This window comes from Aythya fuligula, chromosome 7, assembly GCF_009819795.1.
Source record: "Aythya fuligula isolate bAytFul2 chromosome 7, bAytFul2.pri, whole genome shotgun sequence".
NCBI classification, from domain to species: Eukaryota; Metazoa; Chordata; class Aves; order Anseriformes; family Anatidae; genus Aythya; species Aythya fuligula.
In genome coordinates, this window is record NC_045565.1 from 30,542,333 (window position 1) to 30,557,236 (window position 14,904).

Here is a 14,904-nt window from a genome sequence, read left to right on the forward strand (position 1 = left end):
CCGCACAACCTCAATGCTGCTCTTAGATCTAGCCTACAAGGGAAATTTTGCTCCAGTTCGAGCTAGCTATCAATACAAGTGCATCAGTGCAAACCCCAAATGTAGGGCACAAAGCTGTAATTTGCATCAATAGGAAGCCTGCTTCAGTCTGAGGCAGGGAATAACAAGTCAACTTCACAAGGTCTGGGAAACTTGTCAGTAGTCTTTTTAATAAGCAACAGTGAAAAGATAAATAAATAATTTATATCGTAGGTAACAAATAGCTTAAAAGAACTTTTTAAAACTTCTGGTTTGGAATCATTTGAAAATTTGAACATATAATACAGCAATAGTAATTTGAGGAAAAATACATATATAAAATGTTGCATTTAAAATTCAGTGTAACAGATACATAAGTGAAAAATTAACCACCAAAACCACCGCTGCCCTCCAGAAAGCAAGGTATCAAATAAGGAGACAAATTTCCCTAAGTTTAGGAATTAAACATATTCAGTAATTAGATCAAATCCAAGATTTTCTTAGCAAACATGCAAAAACACCAAAAAAGATGTGAAACTACCACATTCGTTACTATCATTTTATTTTCAGGAAAAGCACCAGACAACTGCATGCAGAGCCAAACTAACAAACTCTGAACATTCATCCTCCAATACTATCAATGTTTCAAATCATTAAATAAAAAATAACCCAAGTGCATTCAGGTATGAGACCGCCCGATTTTCAGTTACACTGATCTTCCTTAGGTAAATCCCTGATTACATTTGTTTGTTCATTATAAAAGAATGCGATACCACGTTGGATTTAAAAAGAAACTACAATGGCAAGTGAACTGGCAGTGCAGCAGATCAGTTAGGTACCTATCTCACTGTCCTCATAGGGAATAAGTGCTGAGGGAAAGCGGGATTTGTGTTACCAATACAGAAATCCAGAGCGTTACCGAATGAAGATCTTAATGCCACCACTCTGTACTAGGTTCAAAGCAAAGGCATCTTTATTTATGCTACTGGGTTTTACCTGGGAGTTCTCAAAAACGTTGATTCCAAATAACTTGCAACCCTTGAATGACTGAATCCCAAACATAGTCCACACTCACGGGAGCCTAGGATAACTTACTTTTTGCAGCAGCACATGCAGATTCCAGCTGCATCAGTACCAAACTGCTACATAAGACAAAATAAAATAAAATAAAATAATTAAAAAAAAAAAGGAGATAAATCCTCCTTTGAAGAGCTGCTAATCCAAATGAGAGCACCAGTCTCTATCTGCCGTTGACCAGAAGTCTTGGTACCAAAGAGACATGCCGCACTGCCTCTGCTTTTCAGTCTGTGGGCTAGCTCTCTACTGGGGAAACTGAAACAGAAGTGTTATGCTTGTGCTTTCAATTTCATCAAAGTGGCCTGTGTGGAGAAGGCAGTAAGGAGATCCACAAGACCTTGTTTTAGGTAGGTATCAAAGTGTTCTTAAAGCAATGAGTCTAAAACCTGTTTGTTTTTGTTTGTTTTTTCTTTAGTAATACCCCTATACTAAAGCTGAGTGTAATCACCTTCATAAGGTCTAACCCAAAGCCAGTTCAAGAGGGATGCAAGGGGCTCCCAGCAAGCTTTGGAATGGTCCTTTAACGAAGGATCTTCTCAATAAAAGAATAATTAAAAAAAGCCTTTTCAAACACAGTTTTAAGAAAAAGGAAGGTAACGGTCAATATCTAGGAAAACATTAACCATACCTGCAAAACTAAAGTGGGAAAGGGATTTTGAGTGATACATAGTTGTTTAACACTAATGCTTGTAACAAAACTGCATACAAAAGACCATTTCAACCTGCATTACTGCAAACTTCGGAGTACAGACTGTAGCCCCTAGTAACACACCTAAGCAATTTACATGTCCAGATAATGATTCCCAAAAGTTACGGCGTTTTTCAGAACAGGTTTCAACAGTTAGAACTGTCGTCTATCTCTTTCATTTTCTCTATGTTAGTTTCTTTAGGCAGTGGCTTGCTTTTTTCTTCTCTCGTTTTGTTCTGATGCGGTGTGTTTTCAGACATCCGATCCCCACTGGTGGCAACAGGATCTAAAACTACAATGGATTCTGTCCCTTTTTCACTACTAGAAGCTTTTCTTGTAGACTCCGTGTGACTAGTCGATCTAAAGGAAAAAGAATAAATACATGAATACAGGTAACACTTCACGTATTTAGGAAAAAGAATATAAATATACAGAAAAGCATTTCTCTTTCAGTAGCATATGTGACCAGAATAGGTCTACCAGACTAGTGAACGGGTTATAAATCTATTACACATTACAGCCCCTACGCACAGGTAGCAGTGCACAAAATGCAACAGTCACATTTCCTGAATCAATGAAGCCAGCCCTGTAAGATACTTAACAGGAGAAACAAACTTAGACTATGAAAGAATAATTTTAAAGATAATCTTAAGAATTTCTTTTCACTCCACTGGATTTAGGTTGCCCATGTCCAGCACAGCAGTCACACCCAGAGAAAACGCTACCAGTTTCTGTCACCTAGAGGCTACTGGTCCTGGAAGGAGAACACGGCTTCTTCTCCACGCCTGCATCCCCGAGCAGTTTGCACCCTACTGCACGATGGGGAGCTGGTGGCACCAAACCATGTTTTCTGCTGCAGCTCAGCACCAGCAGGCTGCCAGTGGTCTCACTGGGAGCGAGCGCAAACCAGTTCTGAAAGTTCACCACTGGATTTGCTGAAGTACAGAGGGGCTTTAGACCTACGCTCCCTACTTCAGAACGGGGCTGTGTCTCGATTGCTTGCAGCACAGGTTGTTGCAGAGGAAAAGCCCTCTGAGCGAGGAAGGAAAGGTCAGAGCCACCAGGGTTATTTCTCGTGGCTGGCACAAACACAAAAAGCACTTGTTTATATTCAAAAGCTTCGTACTAGCATTGAAAATGTGCGGGTAAACCCTTAGATTAGCTAGAATACACCTGCACAGAGCAAGGCAAACACGGGGAAAGCCTGACCTGAACGTGTCACAAGCCAGGGTGTTCCCCTGCCACCTGCAGGCTGCCCTCAGGACCCACCTTGCCATCGGGCAGGCAGGCAGCTTACACGGGGGCTTAGAGCTGCCCCTGCCCATGGTTTCAGGGCACGTTGGCCCTGTGTACCTGTGGGCACGTAACCAGACGTGCTTGGAGAGACTCCGCAGGGCAGTGACACCTGCACGCTCAGCGCCTCTTCAGACAGGCAGAGCCTTACGTCTGCACTGACACGGCCACAGCCACCGAAACAGAGAGGAGCAGAAACCTTAGCACAGAAAGGTCCTACACGGGCATGTGGTTCAGCTCTCACGGGAAGCCAAACTGAACAGATGCTGAATGCAACTGTATTTAGTAGTTCAGAGGCTTTTTTTTTTGTTTTATTATTATTTTTCATGCTTACTCATAAGGAATGGCCTTCCATACCGCTAAGGTAACACTCTTGAAAGGAAAAAGTAGAATCAACTGGAGGCCAAAGAAAGAAATTCATCTAGTGGATCCATCTGCTGTGAACTGCCCTTTATTGTGACGGTCTTTGTCCTAGAGGAAACGAGGAAGAGAAAAGAGGTCACCCCACTCAACAACTGGAGCATGGGGTTGAGAGTGTGCTGGCTCTCTCTACCTGAGTGGGGGAGAGTAAATGTACAGGTTAAAAATAAGTAAACGATCAGAGAAACCACAGTTGTTGCACTTGCCATTTCAGGAAGAATTTACTCAGTTTGCTGCTGAGATGTACTGGATGTATCAAATGAAATTCCACGTTCAAGCTTTAATTACAAGAATTGTCTCTTAACATTAGAACTTCAGTATAAGTTAATTAATTCAGAAATTGGCGCTAATAGATACAGTTTCAGGCTCATTTGATTATCATCAGAAGCTAGTGATTTCATAAGGCAAATAATGCTTATTTTATGCAAAAGTTGCCAATCATTCCGGAAAATACAAGGTGGAGTATTTTGAATGTTACAGCAAATTAAACTTTTTAAAGCGGTGTAACCAGAAGAGGGTTATTTTAAAAAGTGCTACCTCTGAAAAGCTGATTGCCCAACACTATAAAAATGGTCAAAGCCATAAATGCCAAGTTCATTTTTATTTCACTTTGGAGGTAACTATCTTTCAAATCCCAACAGCTGGACTATTTAATACAATCTGGTGAATCAAAGTATAATTCTTCACTGGGCTCACAGTGGGGAGTCTGCATTAGTGTATGGCAGCATTCCAACAACTGATGCACAGCCAAACGCTCTGAAGTCTGTTTCATTTATAACAAAAATGGATAAAACGGCAATCATATTTACCACCTTCAAAGGACAGAAAAATGAAAGATGTCGATATAAAGTAGTTTAATGGAGAAAACCAGTGATTAAATCAGCATTTCAAGCATAAAAATAAGAATTACTATTCAGACTTGGTTGTACTAGCATTCCCTTCTTCAAATCCTTTACACTGGTGCAGCACCAGCCTGACAGTGCTCCTGTTAGAGCTGAGGTATTGTTAAAATTATTAACCCTATTTATCAGGTATTCATAGCTCCTTTTCTATACTTGTCAAGAGCAGAATGCAGGCATAATAAAGTTTCAGTGCAAGAATGAACATAATTTTGGAGCCCTCTTTCAAAAAAACTGGTTTTGCTGCTACAAATTAAGCTTGCAAAAGCAATTAGTATGGACGGAGTTAGCCACAGTGCTGAACAATTACAAATTTGTCCAGCCAAGGTAGCTCTATCGAGCTCTATACAAAACTCTTCCCTCATTAAGATTGTTAACGTTGTTATCAGTACTCCTGCTACTTGTCCAACTAGAGATTTAAGCCAGAAACTGAGATCCTGGTTTTATCGTACTCCTTCATACATAAAAACATATGCAGGCTTACAAACAATTATGACTAAATACAAAATTCTGTACTGTGAAGTCCAGATTTGGATAATAAATGCATTTGAGATAACTGTATAGGATATGCATGGTCCCATGCAGCTTTGAGAAGGACTGCTTGTGATGTAAGAGTATCAAAAGCATTATTTTCCATTCATACAGTTACAGAAGATGTAAAAATAAAGGGTTATGACCAATGGGCTATCTGTGAACTGGTGCTGCTGTGCCTTTTGTAAATAATTTATAGCAGAACAAAAGGGCAAACTAAGGATTGGATTGTCAACTGAGACCTGGATTTCCTTTGTTTCCTCAGGTTCGTATTATAACCTTAGTGTTATTTAACCTTGCTTGGTGCTCTGCTCATGAAATCATTGAACGTATTTCCATCAGAAACCAGAACTTCATATAAATATCAGCAACGTTTTTTGAACGACATCTCATCCAATTTCCTAGCAATGCACAAAAGCAGAAGGGCTAAAGGAAACCATTCAAAGAACACACTGTAGGAAAATCTGTTTTTTACACCATATGCAGAAAATAGTGGCAAAAATCCATTTCAGCAAGGACTGGCTTTGCAAGTACATCGTTAAGCACGTGGAACTGAAGGCTGGTACTCTGCCTGGAGCCTAGGCTAGCATGAGGTAATTTCTGACAGAAAAGCCAACATTAGCATGCCATCAAATCAGCACTCTGCCTTTCAGCAAGGTCCCTACCGGAATACCTGTAATCTCTCTTCAAAGCCAAACTGCTTTTAAACCCCAAATAAAGCTCAACCAGAGCTGTTCCTCACTGCCCAAAAGATGAGATGTGAGGCATTAAGTTAATTTGTCTCTTGCTCACCACCAGCTGCATCTTCAATAAAGCTCAAAAACTGGGGCTACGTGCCAACCGCAGCTTGTTATCTGGCTAAGTGCCGCCCACCTTGACCCCACTGTTCCTGTTTTCCTACAAGATCCCCATAGCTGAAGACAAACACCACTCGTGCAACAAAGCTCATACGCTTACGGGGCTCCACGGAACAGTAGAAAGGCTCAACTCCACCAGCCTCTGACCTGGTGCAGCACCATGGGGCACTGCTCCCGGCTCTGCTCACCCCACCACTGCCCAAGGAGTCTGCCAGACTCCAGCAGTTGGCTTTATCCTCCTCAAATACTTGCACTGAGAATAAAAGCTGAAGACGTGCTTATTAAATATTTCAGGATTTTTAACGCAGCATCGGAATGCGACAGGACCAAAGGCTAAAACCAAACAACGGTAAGGAGTACACCGATTACAAGCCTGAAAAGCCTTAAATGAACTGAAAAAAAAACAAAAACATCCATTTGTCAAACACAAGTTGCAGGGGATACAAACAACGACACCAGTGAACAAGCCTGTGGGTTCCCTACTCTGAGGGTGTACGACTCTAGGTATTTACCAAGAAAGCACAAGGAACTTTCTCCATTTCAGGAATCTGAGTAGGAGTGGTCAACACAGCAGTGACCAGAACGTATTTGTAGAAGATCTTTAGTAAGGCAGATCAAGTCAGGGGAAATTGCTCCTGTTTTACGTACTTTTTTGAAGAAGCTCATAAAGATTGGCAAATTAATTTCCATGATGAATCTTGAAGAGCTTCTCCTCCCTGCACTGAGAGTTGGAGCACAGGGAGAGTAGAGTCTAAGAAATGTGTGTGAGGGGAGCTTTTAGAGCAGTTCAAGTCAAGGAGATCCCAAACTTCCAGAACATCCCATTGTTTTCTTCCCGCGTTGTTCAAACTAAATTGCCCATGCTCAAGCTGCCCTGGAAAACCTTTGTAGTTCTGCCTAGCTGGGGCTGAGCTGCTTCCCACAGAGCTGGTAGGTGATTCAGGGCTCCTAAGATTACAGCCAGGAGGAGGAGGACAAATCCTTTAATTGTATAAAATCATGAGATTAAGACTAGCCCTCTCCGTGGTTCTCTCTGTTAACGGAGATCTCTGGTGCCCAGAAACAAAATGTTTACAAAATTCTAGGGGGAGGAACAGGAAAAAAAACCAACAACCTAGGAGCAGAGCCAGACACACCTTTCCCTTCTGTGCCTGCACACCGCGGGGAGTCACGGGAGCTCTCTGTGCTCCCGAGGGAGCTAAATTGTCACCTTGCTCTCAGCAATTGTCACAGAATTACACTCACGCTGGGTTAAACATTTGGGAAGAGATTTGTAGAGGAAGTTACCTGAATGCGGAGGTAAGGCCTCAATTTCCTGACAGGACACACTTTGTTTGTGTCCTCCCCCTCGCTGCCACCTGAGCTAAACTGCACAATCCCAAGTCGGCTGCCTGGGGGCTGCAGGCCTGCTTCTAGCAGCGGCCTGCACCGAAGTAACGCACAGCCCTGTGCTCCAACCCCACCTCCTTCTTCTGAATTAATTTCTGTGGCTGAAGTGTCATCAATTAGTTTTGTTACCTGGAAATTTCTGAATCCACCTCTGTTTGTTCACGTCACAGCTTTTGCCCACAACCCCTCCTTTGGTGACTAACTTCAGTGGCCTGCTTGGGGCTAGTGCCTCGCGAGCACTTCACTCTGCCAAGAACCACGTTGTGTGGGGAGCCCTGCTTCAGCCCCTGACCAAATCCCACTATCACATTAGTGTCTAGGTCAGGTTGTCACTGACCTGGTGGGCACACCAGGGTTTTACTCAATGAGCTGACTTCTGAGGTACCATTCAGACTTATTTTCAAGGCTGTGCCTTTTTCAAACACGTGCCCTTCCTTCTCCAGGAGAACAGGTGTGCTTAGCTGTAACTCGAAGTGAATAATGATGAACAGGGCTGTTAGTATTAACAATAAATATTACTCCTTCAAATTACAAAGATCCACAATGAATCCTTGCTATGCCTTTGTCACTAGGGGAATCTGCTGAAAGCTGTACACTACTTGGTTATCACAGGCAACTTTAGGGAATAGTGTGGTGCAAGAACAATAATTTTCCCAACCAGTGCATCCAGGAATCTGTTTGTGCACAGAAACCACTCCAGCACACAAATAAAAGCACAGCAAACAGGGACAGGAGGGAGATTTGCTTCAGCATCGCACTGCTGATGCAAACTGAACTGCTTGCCCCAATCTACAGAGCTGCCTAATTAGAAAACTAAGTTGTCAGATGTGTTAGGCAAACGAACTTCCTTCTGATGGCTGCTTCAAACGAGCCATGTTTCAAAACAATGCTACACACCCTGGAGTCGGGAGGCAGCCCCTACTAACCTCTGCACCCAGGAGAAAAAGATAAGTAATTGCACTGCAACACGGTACGAAGCAGCTTGGTTATTTCCACTCCTCCCTGCTAGCCCAGCAGATGCATGAGGGAGCCCCAGCACCTTCTCTCATTGGAAAACCATCCTCAGTGATGAACCTTTCCAATTAAGCAGGTTTACACCAGTGACGTGGTGCAAAGAAGCCCTTGAGCACTGCGAAGTCTGGCCCTTCACATTTGTTTTAATGCTTTAAACAGATAAATTAAAGTGAAACGCGTCTTTTAGGATGTCACTGAATAGGCAAGCTGAGAAATAAATTGAGCTTCACATATGCTTTTATAACACATAACAACTGTGACTGTCAACACAAGATCCTTTTCACTGTCAATTCACCACGCATTCTGCAAGACCTTGGGGCCTGCAATTATTTCATTTCCTTTCTTGTAAATGCAATTTGCACTTAGTTTGGTGGAATAAAAGGTAGACTAAGGATGGTAGGAGTTGCTGTGCTTTCTGATTAAGGTTATCTGTTCAAAATTGTTGAAATCCACAAACTACAAGTAATATTTTCAGGAACCACCTCACCTTTCTGTCAGGGTGAACCTTTCTGCCTTTCTGGCAGTTCAAGAAAATGCAATGGCATCATCCCTGTCAAATTACTTGTTGAACAAATCTTCTTTCTGATTAAATTAAGATGAAGATCATCTTTCTTCTAAGGATACTTTAATGAAATAAAAGGGGAAAATACGTATAATTGGAAAAAGCAGTCTGCTTTTAAAACTCAGTGTGAATCAAGTAAGACTGCAAGGCATAGGAAAGAAATTGGGCTCTATCCATTCAAAATTAAATCATAAAGGTACTTAAGAGTGAAGTAAATATCAGGTCATAAAAATAGATGTGAACTGAATTTCCAGCTCATGTGTCGTGACTTACTCCTTTGAACTACGTAATGGGGACTTGCTAGAATTGATACTGGTGGCATTTTTGAACTGATAGAACGGGAAATCAGAGGTTTAATTAGCCAGGATTACAATATGCTGCTGATCTGTCTCATCTCTTTCCTTCTCTTGAAGTGACAAACTGACAGATGTCCTGGAACTGAAGCAAGCACACAGCTTCATTTCAAAAGCAGCTTGGTATTGTTATAAAGCAAGCCAATCCTCCACCGGATCCATCTGAAATAAATACTTCTGAAGCAGGTTTAACTCTTTGATGCTTACCTGGCACTTTGGATCTTCATTTTGTTGTGACATATTGTCTGTGCAAATACTGTACACTAACTGCTTTTTTTTTTTCCCTGAGGAATCTTTATCTTGAGATTTAAGAGTAATAGTCTGCATTCATTTTGATCCAACAGAAACTGCACAGCTGCACAGAGACCAATATGACTTAAATGAATCTATTTTTGAAAAAAAACTGTGCAAAAACTTTTTTTCTGTGGATCAAGAGTTAATTATATAATTTCCTTCTTCTCTTCAGGATATGGAAAAAAACCTTCAACCTTGCTATCCCTCAAAATCTTGAGTTCTTTTTTTGTGGCAGAGAAGATGAACTTTTTTATGAGCAACATTCACAGATTCTACAGGAAAAGAGCTTTTTTACACAGAATTCAACTCCTATCTCCAGGTGAGACTGTGAGTTATTTGAGGAGTCACTGATAAACAGCTATAGATAGTACCTTTATCCTGTTAACCAAAATTGATGTAAAATCACTTTCAGAACACATCAGCTAAACAGATCTGGTACTGAAATATACCTAGAAAACCAGATGCTACTTACTGTGACGTAGCCTTGGAACCTGCAGCACCTTTAAGCTGGTTAGAAACAGGACCTGAATCGGATACTTTGGTACTGAATTCTGTCTCCAGATCTTTCTTGTTCAACGCCGTTTGTGCAGCACTGGCTTCTGAACCTAGCACAGGCTCAGATTTTGATTCTGATGTGGCCAAGATTCCAGTGGGGCCTAAAACCCAAAGAAAGTTTAATGCTTCTGTTGATTGGTGTAGAAACAACAGGTAAAAAGAACAGAATTCAAGTCACCTGCAGAAGTCAAAATGAATTTTTAAAGAGCATCAAAACACCTTATTTGCAGCTTCCCTTCTCTCAGCCTACCACTATCACAGCCTGCTAAATCGACACAGCTGTGCACTTGATCCCCCCACTTTCTGTGGTTGTAAGTCCTGCTGTCAACACAGCACCACCAAGTCACTAATTGTCAGTGCTCTCCCTGCGTGAAGTCCAGCTGGGGTGAGAGGTAGCCCACCTACAAAAAATGTTTTCATACTAATGAGTAATCAGTGAACTGTCTACCTACAAAATCCCAGATGAAACCATTCACTGACATTAAAACAAGGCACATCTGCATGGAAGATGGAATGGACTTACACTTGCACAGACGGCATTTCTAGCCAAGGAGAACATCAACAGTTTCTTAGAGATGATGATGCAGATATCTTAACAACTGCAAGGCCCTTGCTCTGTAGAGGATGTTAATTCAAAACCGGAGTCCTAACCCCATTGCTCTGGTTACCATTACTTTCCAGAACATTTTCACAGGAGGCTCAGGCTAGTAACGCTCCAGTACCACTGTCTGAGCTCCAACCAAGACAGAGGCATCTGTTTGTATGTGGCTGCATTTGCAGAAAATCCTGAAAGAGGCATTTCTTGGAGAAAATAGGGATGAAAAGCAACAGGAATAACGGGGATGTGAGTCAATGTAGAAGTAGGCAGGGCTCTCCATAATGGCTGAGACAGCAATGGTCTGGGAGAGAAAGTAAAGCTTCAAGAGTCACTTAATGCAGGGGTAGGAAGATGCCTCTGAAAGAATCAAGCCCCTTACCGCCACTGTCCTGGTCAGTAGTCACTTTCCGGCGTCGCAGAACTCTTTCTAGCTCTGTTTCACCACTGTCTGTCTCAAGGGACTTCAAGCTTCGGGAACTAGTGGATTTGTTCAGCGTTTCCTATGGCAAAAAACAGGTTTGAAAAGCTGAGTATACATTAAGCCCTGCCAAACACCCCATATGCCCAGCATGAGAACCTTTTAACTCTGAGAAAACAACCGCAGCTCTAAATCAGAGTGCAAAGCTCTCCCTTTAATACAACAAAGAGCATCAGGGCCCTGGCTACCATTCCTCCCCTTACCTAGGCTTTCCCTATCTATGGATTAACCATATTTACCTACTTTAGAGGGTTGATACCAAGCTTAAAGATGCTGTGGATCACCAATGAACAAAATTCAGTGTTTGCAGAGAACTACCACCTTCCTCCCTCTTAAAACTTAAAGGATCTTAAAACACTGTCCATTGCCTCTATTAGCAAAAAGCCACATATTTCACTGTTCCAGCATGTTTTGCACTTGAGTGCGTTTTTGTGTTGTGCTTGGGTGCACTCGCATCTGTAGAAGTCATCACGTACAAGATGCAACTGCAACATTACTATATCCTATAATGTGATCTGGCATAAATTTGAGCCTATTTCCATATACTGGATGAAAACTTAACTGAGGAGGTATGTTATTAAGGAGCAGTGTGCTCCCTATCTGTGCAAACATACATATCTGAAAGCAACTTGAGCAACTGAGTTGCTCCAACTCTGCAATTTCCAGAACATAAATGTTTTGTTTGTAACAATTATATGGAGGTCTACATGAAATGCATAATTAGCATAGTAACAACAAACGTTTACTCCATCACATCCCACCCCCATGTTTGTTGTCCGACTGTGCATAATGACTGGTCTCACGAACAGACTGGAATTGGATTTTATATAGTATGTCTTATACTGCAAATATCCTAAAGGGCTCACAAGCAGCAAGCTAGACACAGAAGTACAGTGACTGTAGGTCTCTTTCTGCTTCCTCTGAAGTACATAATCAAGTCTCCCCTGATGTCAGTGGTACAGTGTCAAAGTAATAAAACAGCTATTAGGAAACGAAAGGACCTTCAGCAGGGCTGTTGAGTCCACACAGGTCCAAATAGCACACCATAGCAAACCATGGATACACTTACGGAGTTCCATTTAAAACAATCTCCACGTCACATTTTATTCCTTTTCTATTTACCTCCATGTTTAATTATGTGTACCTCTAATTACAGCGCAGCATTAAGGTCTGGTAGCTCTCTAGATCATTTCTTCCCTTCTTCTGCTGCTTTCACATGACTGGAGAACAGTCAATTTAATACGTCCTTGGTCCCACACTCATTATTTAAAATCACTGTTAGCTATTATCATCGCAGTGGCTACTCCCTTCGCTGTATCTTGCATCACCCAAAAAAATACTGAAGCTAATTTTTAAAAGGGATATTTAGGTGCTATCATGGGTGATCAGATAAACAGTCCTACCTGCTGTGGAGTGGATTTGAAGTGTTTTGCTTTGATACAGGCAGAATTTTACCATATTTCACATCACAAAGGCAAAATTTCACTTGACATACCAAAGATGCACTTCAGCTTTAAAAGCTTTGGGATTACAAAAATCAGGGAGCAAGAACTATGGCTACTTCTGACTGTTCCATACAATGTTAGCACTTGTGAAAAAGAAGCAACCAGTTAAATAAGCAATGCAATTGGTGAGTTAAGAACAGAACAGCAGCCAGCTTAAGCACATTACTTGAGCAGGCCCAAATACAAGCCTAATGTCTCTGTTTAGTGACAAACAGGTATTTGGAGAGCTACTCAGAATCTGTTTCTTCTGCATATAAATACAAATGGATTATAGAGCTCTTGTTCCATTTAAACTATGTCTATGCTAAGATGAAATTTGATGAGAACTCTTCATCTGTGCAGTCCAGGGGCTTTACTTTGGACTACATTTATGCAGGTGCCTTTCCCTCCCTAAGTATCTCTACTGTGAGTACTTGGAAAGTTTCCGAAGGTCCTATGGCAGGTGCAGAATATAACAGCCCCCCTAGTGGCAGGAACGTACAAACCTGGAGCTGAATTAACAGGTTAGTTTTCTCCAAATTAAACTCTTAGCAAGACAAAAAACATTCTTACAGCAGGACCAAAGTCAAAAGTGGAGATGTTCAGGGGATTCTGTAGAGAACCGCTCTGCAGCTTCAAACCAAAATACTAACACATAACTTTTAAACACTTATCTATTTCACACAGCAAGAATGCCAGCTCAATGCAAAGACAACACTGAAATATAAATTGCACATTTTCTTACCAGAATCCCTTTTAATTCTTTCATTGCACTTTCAGAAGGCTTTGGTGTCTCTGGCTGTAAGCAAACATAACAAACACAGGTTAAAAAAACATGTGCTTACTGATCTGGCCCAACTGAAATGGACTGTGACAGACTTTGCCCTTCACCAGACATCGCACAAGGGTCTATTGCACAGGCATGCAATTGTATCACCTTCCCGTGCTCTCTCCTCTCACAAGCCCATGGGTAACATTCAAGCTATTTGCTTATATAGAGGAAGGGAAGAGTCTTAGCTCAGATGGTAAATCCCAGACTACACATTGGGAAAGATTACACTTTTATGAAGACAGCAAGTGGTATTTTATAGCACTAATGCATGAATGTGGCTAGAAGTATTGCACAAGAGGAAGAAATATTGCTAAATACGTTTCTTGATCTTTCCCTTTAACCAATTCAGTTATTCCCTCTGTGCTTTTTCTTTCTCTGCAGCCATTTATTTACAACAGGTTTGCTTTCAGTTCCTTTCTGTGTCAAAGAAACTGGGCTTCTACTTACTTAAGTGAGTTGGTCTCACTTTTTTTAATTCAGATTTATGCTTCCCTAATTTATTTTATTCAAAATCAAGCAAAGCAAAAGAGGAAAGCAAGGCAAATGTATTCTTCTGTATGTTTTGTAGAAAATCTGATTTATTTTCAATATAAATTACTACGCTCAGTTAATAGCATTGCTTTGCAATTTATTCCAAACCTTTGTTTTAGGTCTGCTTGACTGGTTGACTGGTCTCAGGTGAACTCCCTTTTTAATTCTGTCCATCATTTCTTCAACAGCTTGTCTCTTCAGATCTGTTACTTCTTCACCTGTTCCAAAATCAAAGAACATATCACATTCCAAATATGAAGTAGAGGAATATTAGAAAAAAAAATATATTAAACTGATAGCCTCTTTGACAGCTTGTTTGCCAGACACAGCCAGCCATTGTAACCATGCACTAGTTTCAATGATGAACTGGCATTTATCAATGTTTAGTTATACTCCCTGCAGTAGCCCTTCCTGACTGCACATGTGATGCCTGGTGCTCACACACTTTTTGGTGCTTATTGCTCAATTTTGTTAAAAATGTAAATGATAAACATAAATATATAATCTTAGTTTTCTCTGAATAAGTAGGCTGTTCATGGGGTCTTCCTTAAAGGACCTCTATCTTACCCTCAGCTTTCCCCACAACGAGGGGCTAACTTACACTACATACACCTAAAAGCTGTTCCCATTTTCTATGTGATGGCAGGAGCCAGCCGTTTTATCTCTGTGTGGGAACTGCAAAAGCTCAGAGTCATAAGGCTGAGTACCAAGGACTGAAGAATATGGCCCCCCTGTTTGTGTTCATTGTGGCTCAGGAGACATTTCCACAGCTTCGTTAACACAGGACAACCTGATCCTGGCCTAGCATGGCCTACAGGCAGCCTGTTACAGGGCCACCACGTTGCTTGTATTTCACATGGGCTTAGGAACTTTTTCTGAAATGCTACCCACATTTCAGACCAAACTAAAACCACACGTTTAATAACATCACGTTGAGTTAAAGGGCAAGACTTAAACAGGCTGATTTTCAAGAGATTCTGTATCAGGACTGCAAAGCACTCAGGTGGAACTAGAGGCTGCGTGATGAACCT

The 14,904-nt window shown here is 41.4% G+C and overlaps 1 protein-coding gene across 2 annotated transcripts in view; it reads right to left on the bottom strand.

Annotated features, from left to right (window-relative positions):
- Window positions 1–182: 182 nt before the first annotated feature.
- SHTN1 (shootin 1) overlaps window positions 183–14,904 on the bottom strand; it is a 59,500-nt gene continuing 44,778 nt past the window's right edge. For both annotated transcript variants that reach the window (XM_032190902.1, XM_032190903.1), the window contains 5 exons: window positions 13,982–14,091; window positions 13,256–13,309; window positions 10,928–11,048; window positions 9,868–10,051; window positions 183–2,143 (listed from right to left, as the gene is read on the bottom strand). In XM_032190902.1, coding sequence (XP_032046793.1) covers window positions 1,930–2,143; window positions 9,868–10,051; window positions 10,928–11,048; window positions 13,256–13,309; window positions 13,982–14,091 — 683 coding nt within the window. In that variant the 3' untranslated portion in view covers window positions 183–1,929. The remainder of the gene's footprint in view (window positions 2,144–9,867; window positions 10,052–10,927; window positions 11,049–13,255; window positions 13,310–13,981; window positions 14,092–14,904) is intronic.